Source organism: Gekko japonicus, unplaced genomic scaffold, assembly GCF_001447785.1.
Source record: "Gekko japonicus isolate JY-2015 unplaced genomic scaffold, Gekko_japonicus_V1.1 scaffold815, whole genome shotgun sequence".
Classification (NCBI taxonomy): Eukaryota; Metazoa; Chordata; class Lepidosauria; order Squamata; family Gekkonidae; genus Gekko; species Gekko japonicus.
In genome coordinates, this window is record NW_015161974.1 from 417,822 (window position 1) to 440,612 (window position 22,791).

A 22,791-nucleotide genomic window follows, 5' to 3' on the forward strand; every position below is an offset into this window, starting at 1 on the left:
CTACAGAGCTTCCTTGCATTTAAAGTAAGAATTGCAGCGTGCCAGTGTCCCCTCCCTATAAAAATGTGATGCAAGATATTCATATCACTGTTGGAGGCTTTCTATCGGGCATCACCACCATGTTTTTGACATCTTACTGTAGGAATGAGATGTTAAAGTGACAGCCTGAAAGAGGTCTTCAGTAGAAATACTGAATTTTGGAGAAAAATGCAAAAGAAGAGTGAAAGTAAAGGACAAAATTGCAGATTTGATACTGGTGTACCACAATATTGCTTAATCCAGGGCCTAATGAGTGAAAGTGTCTTCTTAGTCACTGGGAATTTGGTTTATAGAGAGTTTTATTTAGCCGGCTGATTTATAGCTCAAACTTCTTGTAAGGATCTTGGGTGTTAAAATTGATGATTATATTATGGGTTGGATTGTTCCACTCCAGTCAGTTGATGGTAGGTTTCTACACGTTTTCCCACAGCAGTGAAATGTATTAGGTAAGATGAAGTCAAAGTTAATTTATATGATAATAGGCAACTTCATTCTGTTCTTTTGGGCTTTTCTTAAGAGTGTATTTTTGTCATTAAGCTGATGAATCTTCTATAACCAAGTGTGCTTACACTGCTTCTTTTGTTATAAGTACACACACAGAGCTCTAATTGTATCCATGTTGTCTCTCTTCAGGTTTCTCTCTAATGGTCTTTGTGTAGTCAGTATTCTTTAATATTATTTTCAGAGGTCACATACCCCCTTGCATTTGATTGCTTATAAATATACCCCCTTGGTCAGTGCATGAAGAGCAGAGAGCATAAATCTGTTGACATATTACATCTATGAATGCTTCTGTATTATTCTTCAAATAAACCACATCTGGATGAAATCTGAGATTTAATGTTGTGGTTTGCATAGTACAGTAGGATGTATTATACTCTCTGTATGCTTTATTGGAGACCAGACACTGGGGAAGCAGGCATAAACTCTGGTTGCTACCAAAGTGAATCAAAATTTATGGACCTCTAGATACCGACCCCAAGTCTCCACTGAGCATTCATAAATCACAGATTATATTTAATTTTCTGGCGACCAGGCATTTCCCATTAGGTTTTTTCCTTGCTTTCCATATAGACTCCCTTTTATTTGAACTTTCTTATGTACCTAAAACATTCCTAACAGAATGTTTCAAATATGGGAACTGCAGTGACATCATAGGATAACTATACATATTTATGTATTTAACAGTCTCCTTGGAACTTCAACACATTTTACCCTTTGTAACTTAAGTAGGTTTCTTGTTCATATTTACGCATACTTAGTGTCTTGTGTACATCCATGAATTGATCCTGTCAGTTTTAGAGGTAAGGTTTTTGTTTTTTGTGCTTTTATATTGTGACCTCAACACATTTGTCCCCTATGGGCTGTTTTGCAAATGATATTTTCTACACTGAGATAATCGCCGTGTAGGGGGAAAACATGTATGAAGCAACAGCTTTGAGATATTTCAGTGGCAGAACTCATATTTTCTGTCAGTAGTCTTGAAGACCTCAGACAAAGATCCTGTCTAGTCCTACATGCAATCCTGCTCTGAGGACCTTCTGCTTACGAAGCATGTGCTGTAGCACTGAACACTGATGAGAACTTGTGACATTACTTTAAGATATTCCTTTAAGATATTACTTAGATGGGAAATGGAAAGGACCAGCTTTCCTGCTTGGTCACCAAGATGCAATTTGTATCTACCACAGGTAACCAGGCAAATGACTACTTACAAGCCTGCTTTAAGATTCATTTTAAATTCTGTGCAGACTTTAGCTTGAGGACTTCCTGACAAAGTACTAGAGATCCATCATGAAATAACAGGTATAGTATTTGTAACAAATAATAGGTGTATCTTAAGATACATCTAAATGAAATTACGATACGGACTTGGATCCAGCAATGTACAAGCAGAAACATAAGAACATAAGAGAAGCCAATGTTGGATCAGACCAATGGGCCATCCAGTCCAACACTCTGACACGCAGTGGCCAAAAATACCAGTTGCCATCAGGGGGTCCAGCAGTGGGGCCAGGACACTAGAAGCCCTCCCACTGTCCCACCCCCCACACCAAGAATACAGTGCATCACTTGCCCCGGGCTGAGAGTTCCTATTTATACCTTGTGGCTAACAGCCACTGATGGATCTCTGCTCCATATGTTTATCTAATTCCCTCTTGAAGCTGTCCATGCTTGTCACCACCTCCTGTGGTAGTGAATTCCATGTGTTAATCACTCTTTGTGTGAAGAAGTACTTTTATCCTCACCCAACTGCTCAGCAATTTCATTGAGTGCCCATGAGTTCTTGTATTGTGAGATAAATGGACATAGCATAGTTCTGCTTGTGCAAGATCTTGTGCAATGCATAGCACTTTCCTCTCTCTATATTATAGTGCCCGGAAATTCATTGCACATGATCTTGTGCAAGCAGAAATACAAATGAAGATACTACACATTTGAGTAACTGCCAGTGGCTAGCTACCATTGTCTTTTTCTTGCACTTCTGCTTGCACAAGAGATTTAGCACAAGCGGACATTTTGTGCTGGATCCATCCCAAGAAGTCTTATTACAAGGAACTTCTGAAGCTCTGCAGTAAGTCTTCCAAAGATGTAAATACCACATCAGCCATGTGGCTGCTTGTAACTTTGCCTTTCAGACCCCCTGTTCACTTTAAGGTAGCTGACAGATCTTAATTCTACTTTCCTCTTTTGCAGCAGTTTGTGACTGGAATTGGAATGGATACATGCTGATAGCATGATGGAAGAGACAGAAAATTTTTCATCTCTCAATTCACTGACTAAATACTATCCTGTTAAGGAGGCTGACAAAACTGATCAAAGTGGCAAAGCTCAAAGGAGTGAAGGAAACCAAGGAACAATGCAGCTGAAAAAAGAAATCTCTCTTCTTAATGGGATCAGCTTAATAGTAGGAAACATGATTGGTTCAGGTATCTTTGTTTCCCCCAAAGGAGTACTTAACCACAGTACATCATATGGATTGTCGCTAGTAATTTGGGCAATTGGGGGCATTTTTTCAGTCATTGGTGCTCTCTGCTATGCTGAACTTGGAACCACTATCACTAAGTCAGGAGCCAGTTATGCATATATCTTGGAGGCCTTTGGAAGCTTCATTGCCTTTATACGCCTGTGGACCTCACTGCTGATCATTGAGCCAACCAGCCAGGCAATTATTGCAATAACTTTTGCCAACTACATAGTGCAACCAGTCTTCCCTTCTTGTCAACCTCCTTATGTTGCTTGTCGACTTATTGCAGCTGCCTGTATATGTAAGTATTTTGCAAAAGCGAGTGTGAGACAGCTGGGTTGATGTAAGCTTGGGGGAAGAGAGGAGCCTGTCTGTGTCCTTGTGGCAAGGTTGCTTTAAGTGCTTGTGGGCCAGTATGCAGCTGTTTCCAAAAGCAATTAATAAGATTAAGGTGATCTAGATAACCAGGAAGAGAATAGGAAAATCCTATTGATATTTACTATAGATGATTACTATTAGAATGTCCAGACCCAACTGCAGTGACTTGCTGGAATACACCTAAGGCCTCTCTAGTCCCATACCTTGGTTGTAGTGTTGGGCAGTCACACATTTCTAGAAACCCATAGACAGGACAAGGCTGATGGTCATCCCAAGTCTATTCCTATCATTTAGTATCTGATGGTGGTCTTCTGCCTCTGAACACAGGGGTTCTGTATAATAGTTGTGATGGCCCATCCATGAATTTTTTAAGGCCATAACAATATTGTATGGCTATGAATTTTTAAAGTTGGTTACGTGTAGTATGACCAAATTGTTCCGGTGCTTTGTTTTGAATCTACTGCTGATTGGTTTCATCAGGTTACCCAGAATTCTAGTTGTACTCTCCTTAATTGACTAGGTTCCTTAATTAAAAATCTCCCCAACATTTACCTTATTTATTATTTAAAGGCCTTCTAGGTTGCTTTTCAGGAGCTGCGGTGGCTCAAGTGGTTAAGACGCTGAACTGCAGGCTGTGGAAGGTCAGTAGTTCAGCGGTTCAAGACCCGGGTGCCGCAAGACAGGGTGAGCTCCTGTCTCTAGTTCCAGCTCCTGCCAACCTAGCAGTTCGAAAGCAAGAAATTGCAAGTAGATAAATAGGTACCACTTCGGTGGGAAGGTAACAGCGTTCCGTGCGCCTTGGTGTTTAGTCATGCCGGCCACATGACCACGGAAACGTCTTCGGACAGCGCTGGCTCTTCGGCTTTGAAACGGAGATGAGCACCGCAACCCTAGAGTCGGATTCGACTGGCTTTCGAGCAAGGGAACCTTTACCTTTACCTTTAGGTTGCTTTTCACCTGCTGTTCCCAAGCACTGTATAGAACAATTCCATAAAGCTTCTTAAAATCAAATCATAAAACTGACAAATACCATCACCAGCCACCAAACAGAGACTGACAGTGCTGTCCTAAGCTTAGTTGCATCCTTTTAAGTCTATGGACTTCGGTGGACTTGGAAGGGCATATCTCTGCTTAGGATGGTGCTGTAAGTCTCAAAGAAAGAAGATATCATGTCACAGAGCGTGTGAGAGTATGTGCATGTGCACCAAACAATAGTTAGAAGAAGAGTGTTTGAAAGCTGTTTCGCCTTGTAGCAGACTGCTAGCACCTGGATCATTGTAATGAGCCATTTCAGTACTTTTCCATTTTATGATGCCTTTTTTGACAAGAACATGCACAACATTCTAAATATTGTTATACCATATACTTATAGCATTATCAAAAAGAAGATTTACATAGAGCTTCCAAACAATCAGGAGTTGAGGCTGAGAGTCAGAGCTAAAGAATATATAAGAGAATTAGGAAAATCAGATAGGTAGTATTGCTTCTGTCAGGTCTGTCTAGGATGGAAGTGCAAAATAATTATTTCTGTCCCTGGACTTGATGGACTAAGGTTAGGGTCCCATGGCCATTAATACGCAACAATATTTTTATGAATCTGTGAAAATGCCATTTAAAATAATTTATTGAAATTGAGTTAATGATTGGATCTGCAGAGTCTTAGTCTGAAGGTGGTCTTGTATAAGCTGAAAGTATAAGAGTTTTCATTAGCAGTATGGATCATATTTTTGGTAATTCATTATTGTAACATCATATAGAAGCAGTGCACCCTATCACTGATATTATTATTAACAACTTCATTTATAGACTGCCTTTCTCACTGAACCTCAAGGCAGATTACAAAATAGGAAAGCAATTCAGTCAGACGTTTTCTTGTTTTTCAAGGGATTTAATTGTACGTTGATAGAAAATGGGAAATAGTTCATTTTTAGGTTTCTGTAATGCCTTTCAACCCAAACTGGGCACTCAGATCAGCAAACCACAGTAATTGAAACCATTTAAAAATAACTTACAAAGACAGCAAGTGTATTCCTCCCACTCTCATTTTTACAGAGGACATTTCTTAAAAAGTAGTACAGTAATTTATAAAATACATCATAGGGGTAAACCCCTTCTGGGGGAAAAAGGTAGGCTACCTGTGCTTCTATAGAAAGTCCAGAAAGAAAATGCTTAAGCCCAGTCCTGTCATGTGGCAATGGGTGGGAAGCTAAGTGGGAAGGCAGCAGAATCCTCCGGACAACCAAAAGTGGAGGACTTTAATGACCTACAGCTAGAACCAGCAATTGCTTTCTTGATGACAGTGACATGATAGTACTGCAAGTGAGATACGTGCTGTGGTCCTGTTGGCGGGTTAAGGTTTTGGTCTCGTTCAAACTTGCAATACTTCATTTTGTACAGGATTGAGCATTGTTATCCAATGACAACTTTGCTTGGGACCGTCTATCAATAATTGTAATACTGCCTCTTGAGGGAGGTTGTTTCTCTGGGACTCCTAGGCTAGGGTATGTAGCAATTAGACTGTGGGGGCTGGTGGGCAGACATCTCTAGGTCTCCTGATGCAGTTAGCTAAGGGCTCAGGGGAGCAAAGAGCCCCTATCTGTGGAGGAAGTGGGAGGATCTCATCCTGTTACAACTGTTCCTCTAATGAATTATGAACTTTGGGAACTTCCCAGCTCCTGGTCTTGGCAGGCTTCTCAGAGGATGGCAAGTTCCTGTTGCATCACAGCATCAGATTGGCTTACTACAGAGTCCTGGTTGTGAGATACTTAATTCAGATGCAGAAGATGGGCAAGCACATAATACATTGATCCTACCACCAATTGCTTTTGAAAGTAGATTTCCTTGTATCAGTGAGACTTAATTCCAAGGAAGAGATCTGTGAACTGAAATTAATGCACACAGTCACCCCAGAAGCCACCTAAATCCCATCTGGCTCCATTTTATGTGTGTTGCTAATACGATTTGAGAGGGGTACATCCACAGAGATCAGTTCCAATAAATCCCCTGTTGGTAAACCAGGAAATGGTTTTGTGGCTTCTGTATCCTTAGACGGCTGTCCTGTATGTCTATTGACTCTGTCCAATATGCCTTGCATGTTCAATACTGGATAGAATGAGGGGGTCACAACCTTAAATGTTACATAGGCTGACTGAAGTGTTAGTAGGTATATTTTTCTCTTATCATCCTTACAGATATTCTTGTGTATGTAAGTGCTTTCTCCTGTCACCCCATTCAGCTCTGACCAAACTAGAAAATAATGTACTATCTGAAGCAGAACACTCTCCCTGACTCCCTGTTGTTCTTTTATCTTTGCTTGTATTTTGTATTTTTAACTTGTTGCCAAAATAGCTAGAGTTTCTGAATCTGTTGCCACCTTTATGGATGTTGTGGCCATGCTATATTCTGTTCATGCATGGCCAGAACTTAGAAATGGGCTTGGCTTCTCACCCCCCAGTGAAATTCAACTAAATTCTCAGTGCTTTTGTAGCTGAGCTCAGTAGGGAGGATGCAAGTGTAATTTTTTTCATACAAGGTGATTATTTTATATTTAGAAGAGCATTGTTTTCCACCTGCGATAGGGCGTTGAGAACAGATTCTCTATCCATGGATACAGTGATAGGTCAAAATATTTATTCATTGCTGCATAAATCAGGTATTTTTAAAGTAGGACACAATGTATGTGTTGTCCTACTTACCTCCTGAGAAGACAGGTCAAGGCAGTTGTGGGTGGAAACTTGGCTGATAACATGGTTACCATCCACTATACTGAGGCTGAGATTTCATCATGTTTATGTTTACCAAGCTGTTCCATAGGTACTTTGTGCTGTTGTCACAAGATATTCCCTGTGTTTCTTCATTGGCTTGTAAAATAGCCCTGACTTAGCAGAAAGAACTTGTGCTATAGCATATGGTGGTAAGTTAAGCAGCCCTTGAATATTTTTACTGTAAGCCCCATTGCAACTGCTTAGCCTCCAGCAGTCCAGGGGATTCTGTGGCTTCAGATTCTGCTCTGCAAGCTGCCTCTTATGCCCTGCCCCTTTTAGCCAGGTCCCATCAGCTCCACTCTCAATGGTGGGGGTGGAAAAAGATGCAGAGCTTGGGTCTTGTTTTTGTAGTTCAGTTGAATATGAACAGTTCCTGACTGTAAGAATGACTACCTTTGGATAAATGGAGAAGGCACAGATCAGTTTTCTTATTACCACTCCATGCCCTCCATTTAGTTTAATGAAAGCATTAATTTAGCATAGGTTAGTGGTAGCATTGAATATTCTCCATGTTTGCTGTTCTATAGGTAGTGTAAGGATAAAAGGCTTCAGAAGGAAAACCTTCTGTCTGTATGCTTAATCCACAATTAGGTGCTCTTTATTAAATTGCTATCACAGTGACTGAGCTCAGACCATTTTTCAAATCAGGGTTGGGAGGTCTGGTAACATGCCGTAGGCTCCCGCACTCACACCTCTGTTGTGCTGGAGTTTTCCCCATTCATTTGTAGGCTCTTCTAATATTTTTTTGCTGTGATATCCAAACAGGAAAAATAATAGAGCTAATCTCTAAACTGTGATCTGAAACCATGATTTGAAGTGGGATTGCAAGTCATGGCTGAAGCCTAGCACTCAAGTTTGATTGCCCAATTTTGTGGCACCCAGAAATTGGCATGTGAGACTACGGAAGAAAAAGAGGGACAGTATGTGCATGCCAGGGTTTGTGTGTGTATGTGTTTTTAAACTACATGATTTACAGACATACACAATGAAATAGACAGTTTTGGATGTTGAGGTGGGTATGTGTGCTTGTGTTCTTGTTTATTGAAATCATAACTTTTCCGTGGCGCATAGCTGAGGAGTTTAAAAAGCTGATATTAACATTTTAAGTTATTGCCGCATCATGATTTACCATTTATGTTCAATTGACCTGAAAGGAAGGAGATTACAATTTTGCTAACATGCTTTCCCATTATAAACAATTGTGCTTTTTGGAGTTTACCAAGTAGGTAATTGTTCAGAGCTGTTCTGTACTTTTAAACCAATTTCTTCATTCAGCAAGGAATTATGTATGGCTGCTTGCCACATTTTAGACTATCCAAAAGCATTCTGCAGCTACCCTTGTATGCCTAATCCTTGAGACTAACCATCCTTTGATGTTGTTGAATATAGGGGTTCCTAAGTGGCACTTCCTGTTTTCATTAGGAATGCTGTAGTTAAAATGAAAGCTGTTTACTAATCATCCTTCACTGTGAAGGCGCCAACTGCAGGATGATATCCCTAAGGTTAGGTTGGGACTACGGCCAAGAAATCTTCTCATGCCAGAACCTCTCCATATGAAGTATGTATGTTGTGAAGTCATCTCTATTTTGCACTAAGGGAACAGAGACCACTGATATGAATTCCTTTGCCCACTACAGTTCTGCTTAATCCAGTCTGCTAAAACTTGTTTGCACTAATATGTAGTTGTGGGTTGTTAACTCCAGCATGGAGCAGAATTTCAGGCTGGTGTTTAATAAAACAGAACACTCTCTAATGTCCTTCTTGCTTCCCTTTTTGTTTCCTAGGTCTCCTAACGTTTATAAATTGTGCCTATGTTAAGTGGGGAACCAGGGTGCAGGATGCATTCACCTATGCCAAAGTCACTGCCCTTATTGTCATCATCATAACAGGAGTTGTTAAACTATGCCAGGGTAAGATAAACAGCTCAATACATGAAAGTGTGTATTTATCAGAATACAATATTGAGAAGCACCTGTTGGCTTGTTCATGGATAAATATCCTCAACATTTATCAGTTCTGCCTCTCTCAAGCAAAGCTGATCCATGGTAATGAGCTTTAATTGGGCTAACGTCTGTTAGCAAAAACAGAACTTGCATGATTGTGTAATCTTCAGGTAGGAACAAAAACAGGATTGATAATGAGAACCTGTTATAAATTAGCAGCCTAATTTTAATTTAATAAGGAAACACTTTGGAATAGCTCACAGTTAATAATCTTCTTTTGCATTTCAGCTAGACACAATGCATGTTATCGATTTCAAGTGTTTAAAAGGAACATTGCATATGCTGTTCTGGGTGTGCGAAGGTTTTTGATAAAATTAAAACTCCAGTACAGATTTTAAGAAATTTGGTTCCAAGTCTGGTTGGTTCCTAGGGCAGTGATGGCAAACCTTTTAGAGACCGAGTGCCCAAACTGTGACCCAAACCCCACTTATTTATCGCAAAGTACCAACACGGCAATTTAACCTGAATACTGAGGATTTACTTTAGAAAAAACAACTCATACATTAACTTAAGATGATCCAAACAAAGTAAGGAAAGCAATCCCAAATGCTTTCATTTACTTAAAATTATTTGGCAGAGAATTCGCCACTTTAATTATGGTCTGGGCCTGGCTGGGGCGATGGCACGTGTGCCCACAGAGAGGGCTCTGAGTGCCACCTCTGGCACCCATGCCATAGGTTCGCCACCACTGTCCTAGGGGATGTGCTTATGGTTTGAGCAAGTCACAGTTCCTGACTGTAGTAACTCCTCTCATGTTTGAGAACGAAATTAGCTAAATGTATCCTGAGGGAGTGGATCAGGTAATTATAGCTAAAAGCAAAATCCAAGATAAAAGCATCTTGTTTTAAAAGCCATGGCTTTTAAACCTCATATCATTATTTGGAATGTTTCGAAATATTCTGCTGCTGATACAGGATATTTCCCTGTGGTGTCCATCACATCCTGAAATGGTACATATTGCATGAAATCAGTGCTCAGGGAGTCTTTCTGTTAGCAATGACATTTTGTTTTATTCATATGTAGCAGAGCCCTTGTAGCTGAAGATTTTATGCACATCTGTGCAAATGCAAAAATTTACGTCTAAGTTAGGGTTGCCGGGTCCACTTACCTGGCCGGCAGGGGGTTTCTGACATCCTTCCAGGAGACTAGAAGTGATTTCAGGTGACTTCTGGTAAAACTGGAAGTGCAGGCCCCGGCACAATGACGTCACCCAGAAGTGATGTCATCATGCTGGGGGTGACGCTCTGGTTTTTGGGTGAAACTCTGTGGTAAATTTGGCTTTAAACCATAGAGTTTTGCCCGCAAACCAGAGTGTTGACATCCCCAGCGTGATGACATCACTACTGGGTGACATCATCACATTGGGGCCTGTACTTCCTGTTTTACCAGAAGTCGCCCAGGAAGGTCAGTTGGGGATATAGAACCCTAGTTCAAGTACATGCAAAACTGAAAATACTACTATAATGAGACATTGTGTGTATATCTTTGTGATGTTAAATCTTCTGTAACTACGGTATGCGTTGGTTTGTAGACATTTTTTTTAGTTCAGAGTGTCACACCAGCTCCTTTTTTTACTTTATTCAAAACACTTAAAATGGTGGCTAAATTTAACTAAATTTAAAGTTTCCATTTCAAAAATGGTTTTCATATGACATTGGGGATTGCTTTTTGAGAAACAGAAATCCAAAGGCCCTCTAAGGATATAGAACAGGGTGTATAGTTCCTTGGGTTCTGACTTGTGCATGTTCTTTGATTTCTGACTTGTGTGTGGAATGAAACCCGCATTCTCAGACACAGGTGGTTGTTTCACAAAATATCAAGCATGCAAGTTCACATGTACGTTTGGGCATATGCATGTGATATGCTCAGTACAGATAGTCATGCCTACAGTGGTTGGTGATGTGCATGGGATTGTACTTTGCAACCTCTGTACTTCTAACCAGGGGTCATTTAGTAGAAAAAGAGGTGCAGGAACTCATTAGCATACCTTATTTGCATATGCCACACCCCCTGACATCACCAGAAGTGTGTCAGAAGGCAACAAAAGGCTCAGGCTCCACTGGACTGTTTTGGATTGCTAGCTATTGGGGGAGACAAGACGTGCAGATCTGTCCTCACAGAGGAGAGAGAGCTTGTACCTGAATAAAACCTGGTCTTAAAGGTGCCATTGGACTGTTTTGGACCAGGGGGCCGGGGTGGGGGGGCTATGCAACTTACCTGGCTGCTTCTTGCTCTGACTGAGAGCTGCTGGGAGCAGGGGGTGGGGCTTGTTGCATGTGCCCACCCCCTGGGCTCTTTACTGCCGGAGCTCCGCTCCTGTGTGCTCCTGCAGGAAATGACCCCTGCTTCTAACTCTTCAAAATGCCACTCCCTTCACAGTATAATATACTCTTTAAACTGAACAATGATTTGGCTCTTCAGCTGTGGGAAACGTCTCCAGAGAAAGCATTGGCTTGTTGAATTGTGGCCCCATGCTTTGCAAGTTTCATTTAATTATTTCGATATACTATTTTTTCATCTGTTATGTTGCTTTAACTGTAGTTGAACTGGAAGCCCAACCAATGGAGTCCTTTTAAAAGCAGCCCATGCAACTTCTGTGTGTTGTAAGGTTGCAGCATAAAAACAAAAGCACACTGCACTTTAGCCTTCAATCACATCCCCCCTTATCTATTGTTCAGTTTTGAAACAACTGAGCCTGCTGACTTCCCCCACCCCCCATGAATTGAAGTATTCCAGCTATTGTGGCTTTATCAGGTGTCTGTGTATAAGCTTTTATTCCTGTTTATTTTGGAAGGTTTCTTAGTGTGCTGACTTGAAAAAATAGGAAGCCTTCATTTCCACAGTGCTGAAAATGTGTTTTGTACTATTTGTCCTTTCTGTATTTAAAAGAGCTGTAATACCTTCTCCCCTCCTCATCTTTTGTGCCCGTGTAGGATAACACATGAACATAACACAGTCACATATTTCCTGAAAATATGATTTTTGTTTTTAAAATCCTTGTAACTCCTTAGCCATCTTTATTTTAACCTGCTGCTGTTTCATATTCCTAGTGCTGCACAGGGATGTTAAAAATATGAAAATGATGAGAGAAGAATTGGACATGCTACTTTCAACTTAAGCATTGCAAAGACTTCAGGCTGATGCGTGCCTTAGCACTCTTTAAAATGTTTTTGCAGTTTAGGCCAAATAAAATCAATTATTTTTAAAATGCATTTATGGAACTCCCCTTTCCATTTAAAGAATACAGTTGAAAAAAGTCAAGTTAGACAGCATTCTTGTTACTGCTAGTTAGTGTAATGTGGGAATTGTAGTCTAGGAATACATCCTTTTTTGTACACCAGCTACTCAGAAATTAAAGATTGTTTGGTATGACTGTTCCATTGTGGGAACTCACAGTGCAATTGTAAGTTGATCTGTTGAGAATCCTGCTTAGATCTGTTCAGTGGAGCTTATTCCCAGGAGAGTATTGTTAGGATAGTACTAGGATAGGAGAGGATAGTCAGCATCCCAGGTTTTGGTTTTTGCTCCATTGTCTCTGCAGTCATAATCTTTTTCTTAAGTAGATCAAATACCCAATTCAGTGTAATGGTTAAGAACATTGCTACTTGGTCATTTCCTTTTATACCACATGTGCCTTTTGTAACTTATGCCCAACCTTGCATGGTTAGCTTCAAAACTAACTTCAACATTGGATAAACCCAAATTAACAAATGACATTAAGCCTCACTGTCCATGACCGTTCCTTTTAATGGTCCATGGAACACATCCGCTTCTGTTATTGACTTTGGGTTGGGTCCAAACCCTTATCTTGCTCAATGTTGCTAATAGAATTTTTTTTTGGAGCCAGTTTAGTGTAGTGGCTAAGAGTGGCAGACTCTAATCTGGAGAACCTGGTTTGATTCCCCACTCCTCCACATGCAGCCAGCTGGGTGACCTTAGGTCAGTCACAACTCTCTCAGAGCTCTCTCAGCCCCACCTACCTCACAGGGTGTCTGTTGTGGGGAGAGGAAGGGAAGGTGATTGTAAGCCACTCTGAGACTCCTTTGGGTAGTGAAGGGCAGGGTATGAAACCAATTCTTCTTAAATGTTTTAGATTGGTGTAACTTTAACCTACATGCTTAGAGGGTAATAGATGAGATTGGAAAAATCACACGTGTAGATGGTTCAGGTAGTAGATTTTGCTCTTTTGGGTATATACTCCTTTTTGATTCTTCCACAGAAGGGATCCCTCCATACCTTAGGAAATGTCATTTAGGGGGTCTGTTGGTAGTTACCTACCTCTATGGATAAACATCAGAGAAAGAGTGAGTGATTTATTAATCCAAACCCATAAAACCGCACATGAAGGTTTCAGTCCCCGTTGCCATTAACGTTTGCAAAGAAAGGTTGAGGGCTTTAGTGATGTTGGGCTTTGTTTTGTTTCTTGGTTCTATAATAAGATGAGCTGTTTGCATTCTCCCTATTTGTGAAAGGATTAGCTTTTTTATATACATGCATTTAAGATTTTGTGTGCAGTTAAAAACATTGAGAGTGAAAGGAAAATATGAGCTAATTATATGAATAACTTCATAGTAAAATGGAATGCTATAACCAAAAGATAATTGTGTATGATTTTAATTGGTATTAAAAATACATATTGTGATATCCAGGATTATTATTCCACATACGTCAGCAAGGGATCATAGCAAGGCAATCGTGTTAACTTCAATTTAAATTTCAAGCCTGTATAGTGCTTGTTATGAGCTTGTCTATGTTGGCTTTTTTGTGAGGCAGCCATGCATTGAATTGGCCTTTCTTAGCAGTTGAGCAAAACTGAAGTTGACTTTTCCCCTTTGTCAGGAAAACAGGAAGGAGAGAAAATGAGGCCTAATCTATAGATATGCAGCAGAATGAGGAGCCTGAGAGGCTGGCTTTACCACTGTATCCCTGCTGATGGGGATGCTATTTTTTAATACTTTCCCCTTATAACTGTTTGCAAGCAGACATGTAGGGCATCAGGGAGAGTGTATCTAGTTTTCTACTTGCATGGTGGTTTTTGTTAATTTCTTCGTGGATGTATTTACAACTAAACATTTTTTAAAAAAAACAATGAGATGTTGCACCTGTAGTTTGATGTGTTAAAGTCCATTCTCCCCTGTTATTCTGTTGCCTGTGTAGATCAGATTTCTGCTTGCCACCTTCAAGGAGCTTTTGTTCTTGGGTTATGTTCCATCCTTGTGTAAACAACTTAATGTTGTGTGTGCCAACATTATTGATTCCTGTGTTTTTCCTTTTGCGCACAGGATACTCTCAACACTTTCAGGACTCTTTTGAGGGATCATCTTGGAACCTTGGGGGCATTTCTCTTGCACTTTACTCTGCCTTGTTCTCATACTCAGGTTGGGACACCCTTAATTTTGTAACTGAAGAAATAAAAAATCCAGAAAGGTAAAAGTTTCTTAAAGGTGTTACCTCATTAAATTAAGTTTTCAGGTATCTCATAAGGGTCTGTCACTAAAAAGTTTGTCCTGAGCTGCCAGGGAATCTGATCTTGGTAGCTAATAAAATATTTTACACTGACATTAACTCAGAGCTAACATTTATAGAGGGCAGCCTACAGACTATGAAGTCTAAGAAAGGCCAGTTAAGAGAAACTTGGCTGGCTGCAGCAAATTGTCAGGCTTTATAACACCAGATGTGTTGTGTTTTATGACTTTTTATTTTGGTACATATAACCCATTTTATCATGTAAAGGTAAAGGTAAAGGTGCCCTTGCTCGAAAGCCAGTCGAGTCCGACTCTAGGGTTGCGGTGCTCATCTCCGTTTCAAAGCCGAAGAGCCAGCGCTGTCCGAAGATGTTTCCGTGGTCATGTGGCCGGCATGACTAAACACCAAGGCTCACGGAACGCTGTTACCTTCCCACCGAAGTGGTACCTATTTATCTACTTGCAATTTCTTGCTTTCGAACTGCTAGGTTGGTAGGAGCTGGAATTAGAGACGGGAGCTCACTCCATCATGCGGCAACTCGGGTCTCGAACTGCTAAACTACTGACCTTCCACAGCCTGCAGTTCAGCATCTTAACCACTTGAGATGACTGCTATACACAGTTTTACTAGCAAAGATCCCCTGGTGTTTAAAAACATTTCAGACTATGTTGGAATTTTCATAACTCATTGCAGAGCCTTTTAGTAGTTAACTCAAAAGTTGTGTGATAGGGGAGAATACTCAAATACAAACAATATGATTTTTTTTCTGCCACATTTCATTACATGGCAAGATTAGACCTGAAAATGTGTCTCAGCTGTACCCTTTTAGATAGACATTTGTATAATTGAACACACTTCTTTTTTTTTTTAAATCTCTCTGCACATAGAAATCAAATAAGTTGGCATGGTAGGAAGGGTTCTGGCATTGCCTACTCCCTGACATTCTAGTTTTCAAGGTGAAGGAAGGGTGTTGTTTTTTCTCTCTATGTGGAAGATGTCATGATTGGCTACAGTCTGAAGTGGAATTGCCCCAGCATAGCTTTAATACTTCAGTAGAACAAGGCCCTGTTACTGTTTGAATAGAAGGCTTAACTTTTACCTGTGGCTTTAATCAGTTTGTGCTGAATTCAGTCTAAATACGATTATAAATAGCTGACAACCCAGATTTCAAGAATGCATTATTCAAAGGAATGCTTTTTTTTTTTTGCATCTTCTAAGCTGTTTTTCTTTCATTTAACCAGGAACCTGCCACTGGCGATTGCAGTTTCTATGCCAATTGTGACAATTATCTACATTATGACCAATGTAGCTTACTACACAGTGTTGGATATTAATGCTATACTTTCTAGTGATGCGGTGGCAGTGGTAAGTTGGATATTTTTCTGTATTTTTGTATGTGATAAGGATGTACTTCTCGGGTCAGCTCCTCAACTCTGAGCTACGTGGGGTTCTTGTTGAAGCTAAAGTGTGCCAATTTCTGCTTGGTCACTATCCATGACCTGACCGCCTTCTGATTTTTCCAACCTGCTTAGATCAATATATATTTCACACATGGGTGAATTGGCACCTTATATGCAGCAGGTAACCTATATATGCAGCAAATAACCTGTGCATTTCCTCCAGGTTTAATAGCTTCCTCATAGACTGAAATGCAACTTGTGCAGAATTAGTAGTGCTGACCTTGTGAATATGTGAAGCTACCTTCCATGGAGTCAGACCATTGGCCTATCAGGAACAGTATTATCTACTTGGACTGGCAGTGGCTTTCCAGGGTTTCAGGTGGAACTCTGTCACATTGCCTACTACCTGAGTCTTCCCCCCCAACTGGACATGCTGGGGGCTGAATTGGGGACCTTCTGCATGCAACAGCAGGTGCTCTGCCACTGAGCCAAAGCCCCACCCTGTGCATGTTAGAGATTGGTAAAGTTGGCTATTTGGTGAGGTTCACAACAGTTTAGGGGCTCACCAAGATAAGTGTTGCTGTATTTTGCAGCAGAGGAAATTCCAGAGTGTACTTTCCCTTAAGGGTGAAGCACTGACTAGGTTGGAAGGGGCCCATGTAGCTTCTGATTGACCCCGTACAATGTGTATCAGAGATCATACAGCAACACTGAGGCCTCAGCAGTGGACTGTCATCTCTGGCAAAAGCAATAGCCAGGCTGAAAATGGCGTGTGTTTTCCCAGTCCACCGTCTCATCTGGCAGTGGGCTGCAGCACGTGTCATGGCAGGTTGAGTTGGATGAGGAGGCAGGAACCCACTGTTGGCACCTTGCCTGAACCATCAGCACTCTTGTAGCTGTTTACTTCTTAAAGGTATTTTGCAAATTGACAGCTAATACCAAAAGAGGGTGTTTGAAAGACATTCCTGTTTTTTATTCCATTGTTATTGTGCATTGTCATGTTGAAATACATTGAAAAAGAGACTAGCTATCTTATCTTTTATCTGTTTACTTACCTAGGTGTTGACATGCGTAATGTTTGAACTTATCGATCTCAAGCTGATAGGTTACATCACCTCTCTGCTTTCTAGTCCCACTAAAAGTGTTGTGATGTGTAGAACTCTGTTACATTAAAGGTTAGCATTTTATCCAAGTTTTTTCACATAAATTTGAAGGCCTGTGATCTTTTATGTGAGATAATGTGAACGCAGAAGCCGATATTCATGAACATGCTTGAAGTCCTGTAATGTTCACATACAAGGAACAGAAGAAGTATGGACTTCTCTTTTAAGGTCTTTAATACTTTAACTCCTGTCATGTTGGTGGGTGTGAACTTGAGTTGGTTAAAGTTTGTATCCACGCTTTCTCCGAGGTGCTTAAGAGATGGTGCTTTATTTTGGTAAATGCAGTGTGAGGAATGTCAGGCTGAGAGAGAGTGATTTGCCCAATGAGTTTCATGGGGACTTGGTTTTCTGTGTTCAATCCCACCCCGCCACTGAGCCACTCCAGGTCTTTCAGATTAGGATCTGCTTGTCCTTTCCGGTGTGCCCCTCTCCACTGTTTGCATTGTGGAAAGCAGTCCTAAAGAACTCTGACCAGATCTCGAATTAGTTTATTCTTTATCATTCTTATATTGTGTGTGTGTGTGTGTTTGTGAAATGGCATTCAGAGAACATGGCAGACAACTGGCTTCAATCTGTATTTGCACTATAATGTCAGCATTAGAGTTAGTTAGAATTTCCATTGTAATTGGCGGGAACTAGATGTTCCAGGAGAGTGACTGCCACCCAGAACAATGGTTTTATGTCTCCTCTTCCGTCAATAACATGTAAGTGAAACAAGATCCATCCACCTGCTTTGTTGGTAGCTGATTACTGGGGAGGGAGGAGCTGGAACTCTAATGACGTGTCATGTTGTGCTTTTTGGATTTTTGTTGCGATTTTCAGGGAGAGAACGGAGAAGGTAAAGATGCAAAGGGCTGTTTTCAGTGATAACCACACAGGTTCTGCAATGTGACTATAATGTTTAAAAAGTATAACATCCTAAACATAGATCCACTGAGATATGAAGGGGAGAAAAGCTCAGATTTGAAAGGTCCTTTAATTGGCTGCTTTCTTTTTAGAGCAGCAAATTGTTATATGAATGTGTTGGAAACTTATCTTGCTAACTATTTATGAGTATAATTCTTGGCTTCTTGCAATCTATTTATAGTTAGTACATTTTGCGCATTGTTCCTCATATATTTTCCTTTGTGCCATTACTTCGGAGTACCTTTTCTTTCCCTTTTACCTTTTTAAATAGTAAGCATTTGGTTACTCGGGATTGTGAGTTTTGGTGTAAATAATTTTAGGAAGATTTGGGAAGTCAGTTGAAAGATGTTCCCATAAGCTCTTGTTAAGCTTATCTGGTATTCATTCTTACATATCTGCACCCACAATTCTAAGAAGGTCCAGCAATTTAATATTATCTTAGTTCAAGACCTATCTATCAGTTAAAGCTTCTTAGTTGAGATTCAACTTCCTTAGCTTCTTTTACATATTTGTCTCCAGTACTGGTTTGTGATGTCATAGAGTATACTTACTACACAGACTTGTTGTACTAGTCATCCTCTATTCCCAGGGAACAGTACTTCTGCAAGGCATCTAACATATCAGCAGTAATTCCCAGGATTTTTGGGAGATACTATGACGATTGAACTGATGTAAATGTGAAGTGTTTATGCCCTCTGTAGCCCCTCCATGAGGCTCTTATGACCACATTATTTGTGGGTGGCAATCTGTCTCTTGGGAGTCGCTACTTAGAATCATAGAATCACAGAGTTTGAAAGGGTCATACAGGCCAACTAGTCCAACCTCCTGCTCAATGTAGGATTAGCCTAGAGCATAACTGACAAGTGTTTGTTCAGCCACTGCTTAAAGACTGCCGGTGAGAGGGAGCTCACTACTTCCCTAGGTAGCTGATTCCACTGTTGCACAACTCTTACTGTAAAAAAGTTTTTCCTAAGATCCAGCTGGTACCTTCCCACCTTTAATTTAAACCCATTATTGCGAGACCTATCCTCTGCTGCCAACAGGAACAGCTCCTTGCCCTTCTCTGGCAGCCCTTCAAATACTTAAAGAGAGCAATCATACCCCCGTTCAACCTCCTGTTGTCCAAACTCAACATTCCCAACTCCCTCAGCCTTTCCTCATAGGGCTTGGTCTCCAGGCCCCCGAACATTATTGTCACTCTCCTCTGCAACCTACTCCATTGCTGCTAATAGTACTAGTAGAGTAATTACTGCCTTACGCAACAGTGTCTTAGCCACTGAATTTAGGAATAGCCTGTTTCCAGCCTACTGATTTACCGTCCAAAGTGGACAGGCTGAAAGTGACAGAGGAAATATTTCTAACTAGTTTTTAACTAGTAGAAAACCCTTCTGCCAGCGGAGAAGTGGTTGGTGATTTTCACAGATTTCCTCCATCACACAATAGATACCCCATGGAATTCCCAGTCTCTCTACTAGTACTATTAGCAGCAAATCATCACTCTAAGAGTAGCAACTTCCAAGTAATAGATTACCACTCACAAATAATGTGGTCACCACTCACAAATAATGTGGTTACAAGTGTATCATGGGCCACAAAGAGCATAAACACTTCAAGGGGCACCACAGACTGGCAGGAAGTGGTAGGCAGAAAAGTTTGCAGCCTCAAGTGGTGCTGTGCATGAAATCAGATCCGCCTCAGTGGTGCCACTTACAAGAAGCTGCATATATATCCCATTTTCTCCCTACATTGCACTTCTGAGGTTTTCATCTTGCAATCATTGTGTACTTGATAACCTTTTCACTCAACGTTCTACTTTTGATCTGTTAAAAAAATATCTTCACTATTTTGCATGCTAATTTGACAAGCCACTCCTGTATATATAACTATGATATGTAATTCCATTTCATCATCTGACAAAGTGTATGTGCACACGGAAGCTCACACCTTGAATAAAACTTTGTTGGTCTTAAAGGTGTCATTGGACACTAACTTTGTTCTGTTGCTTCAGACCAACACAGCTGCCCACCTTGATCTTTCCACCCTTGGCTTTCCTTGAAGTCATCTTAAACAACCTTGTCCTGTTTACAAACACACCAGCTTTCTAATTCAGAAGCATCTGATTTATTCCTCCTCCTCTCACAAAGAGTTTCAAACTAGAACAGTTTCTTGACTGGGGATTGCATTTTGGAGCAAGACTGATCTTGCCTGGGTACTAATTTATACAAAAACCTGTCCCGATTCAGGAGATAACATATGTACAGTGTGTAACTCTTGTTAGGATCTCATAGAAATTTCATTGCAACATATTATTTTATATCTTTTCTAGCCTGTTTGTTTTTTCAGGTAATTGAGACTGAATGCTTCATTCAAGAGAGCATTATATTGTTGCAGCCTGTCCTGTTCCTTAGTATAGTCATTGCTAGCTAGCATATCATACCTAACGATGCCATAATGCACAATGCGGCTTTTGCTTTATTAGATATAAACAGTTAAAACATGTTTCTCCCTCTCTCTCCTTCTTAGAATACAATGTGTTAGGAGTTAACAGATATAGTCATTCCTTTAAGTGGATTGCATTTTTTCATATTTTTTCATTTAGTTTCTGATATCTTCCAGGTATTAGTTCATAGTGTGACTGCATTTTTGAACTCATTGAGAACTTCTGAGTAAAATAACTTTAGGAATGTCTGTTTTATTCTCCTTTGACTCTTCCTTCCTTACACAATCAGTTTTCTGGCACAGTATTTCAGGAAACTGACTCTTCCATGGTATACTGAATTTATTGCTGAATGATACAAATTTTTAGACACTCTTTTTTTGTGTTAGTGCTGCTATTAAGATATAGAGATCCTGCCTTCCTCAGCTAGAACTGGATAGAAAATATATCTTTTTATTTATGCTTGCACCTGTTCTTGCCTAGTAAAATGAATCATTTTACAACCTGATTCTATGTTCCTTCAGAATGAACACTTGGGGCAGAACTATACATTACACTGTTCGGCTCCAGATCCTGTCAAACCATATGTGCAGTAGGATTGCCATGTTTGAAGCTTTCAGTGGATTCTGAATCAATTCTCAAATGTATTGAGATCTCATACTTTAGTGTAGTTTCCTCAACAGGGTAAATACCAGCTCCCTGGATCTGTTTCAGGATGGAAGAACAGGGTAGGGGGAAGGGCAAACTCTCTATCCTTGTATGCTCTAGTCCTGATTTGAAACATGCTGATGCATTCCTGAGAATAAAATTTTGGCACGGAATTCCTATTGCACATTTAGTTTGACGGAACCCAGGGCAGATCTGTAAACAGAATAACATGTAGTTAGGGCCCTCATTCAGGGTGATTTATTCTCAGGCAATAAAAATACATCCCTGATTTTAAGAAGAGGAAACTCAGAAGTATGGCTATGATCTGGAGATGCTGAAATAAATCATGGCGGGGAAGGAGAGCAGCAGGCTGGTAGGCAGAAATCTAGAAAGGTTGCTAGGCAAATTTTCTGTTTGGGACAGAAAAAGAATGGGTAGAAATCAGGTGATCTGGAGAATTTTGTGTATGACTAATGAGAGATTACACTGCCCTTTTAAGTGGACTGGGCTACCTCAGGGGTACGCCATGGTGGTGGGTTAAATGGTTGTGGAAACTGGAGGTATTGGTTCAAAATCTGCTCAGGCCAGTGTCCTGGAGAGGTAGACATTTTGCCAATGTCTTCTCAAGACGCCATGGTGGTGGGTTAAATGGTTGTGGAAACTGGAGGTATTGGTTCAAAATCTGCTCAGGCCAGTGTCCTGGAGAGGTAGACATTTTGCCAATGTCTTCTCAAGATCTTGCCTGGTTTCAAACATAATCAAAAAGCGCTTTATAGACAATTGAATAACATGGATGAATGAATTTATTGTAACAGCGATTAGCCAGCAATATAAAACCAGAAAAAATAAATTACAATGGCCAAATAGTAAAATTTCCAAAATTCAGCAAGGTAAAAAGAGCTAACATTATAAACGTTACGTTCATTAAAACCAAACTAAAAGTACGTTGCCATAAAACACAGTATAGTATAAAAGAATAAAACATATTACCAAAGGGAACGGTACAAGTTAAAATCAACAGTCCTAACCCGAGTGCCAACCATCATGCTGATGCGCTTCTACCACCAAGGAACAAAATTTCGCAATCTGATAGAGCGCTGTGTGTTCAAGGTTAAGAAACAAGTTCTCCACCTTGTCCTGATCTGAAGTGCCTGCCAGAAGGGGATTAATAAGTTTAGTACGAGCCTCTTCAAATACCGGGCATCTTAGGAACACATGTTCCTGGGATTCAATCTCCCCCAACGCACACAAGCATAGCCTCTCTGTTCGGGGTATTTTTTTAAATTTACCCTCAAGAACTGCAGAGGGTAAGGCCGAGCATCTGGCCAGAGTATATGCCCTCCTAAGTTTACGTGACTCCAAAACGTTAAGATATGGGGCCTGCGCAACGATGTATTTAATTCTAATTGGCGCTATAAATGTTGGGGACACCTGTAGATCTAATTGACGTTCGGTATCCTTGATCCTCTGTCTTATTTCTAACTTAGCTCGGTCCCTACCCATCTCCAAAAGCGCTAAGGGAGAATACCCCAAGAGCGAGATTTTCCGCTTAACAGAAATCAGCCAATTAGATTCAAAGGCATCAGACAGAATCAGGGGCACTAGTCCACATGGGTTCA

The 22,791-nt window shown here is 40.5% G+C and overlaps 1 protein-coding gene across 1 annotated transcript in view; it reads left to right on the plus strand.

Moving 5' to 3' along the window:
* Window positions 1-22,791, plus strand: part of SLC7A6 (solute carrier family 7 (amino acid transporter light chain, y+L system), member 6) — a 46,087-nt gene that overhangs the window by 7,677 nt on the left and 15,619 nt on the right. Inside the window, exons 2-5 of the mRNA XM_015429723.1 lie at window positions 2,737-3,308; window positions 8,934-9,059; window positions 14,435-14,579; window positions 15,860-15,983. Of these exons, the coding sequence (XP_015285209.1) occupies window positions 2,777-3,308; window positions 8,934-9,059; window positions 14,435-14,579; window positions 15,860-15,983 (927 nt within the window). The 5' untranslated portion in view covers window positions 2,737-2,776. The remainder of the gene's footprint in view (window positions 1-2,736; window positions 3,309-8,933; window positions 9,060-14,434; window positions 14,580-15,859; window positions 15,984-22,791) is intronic.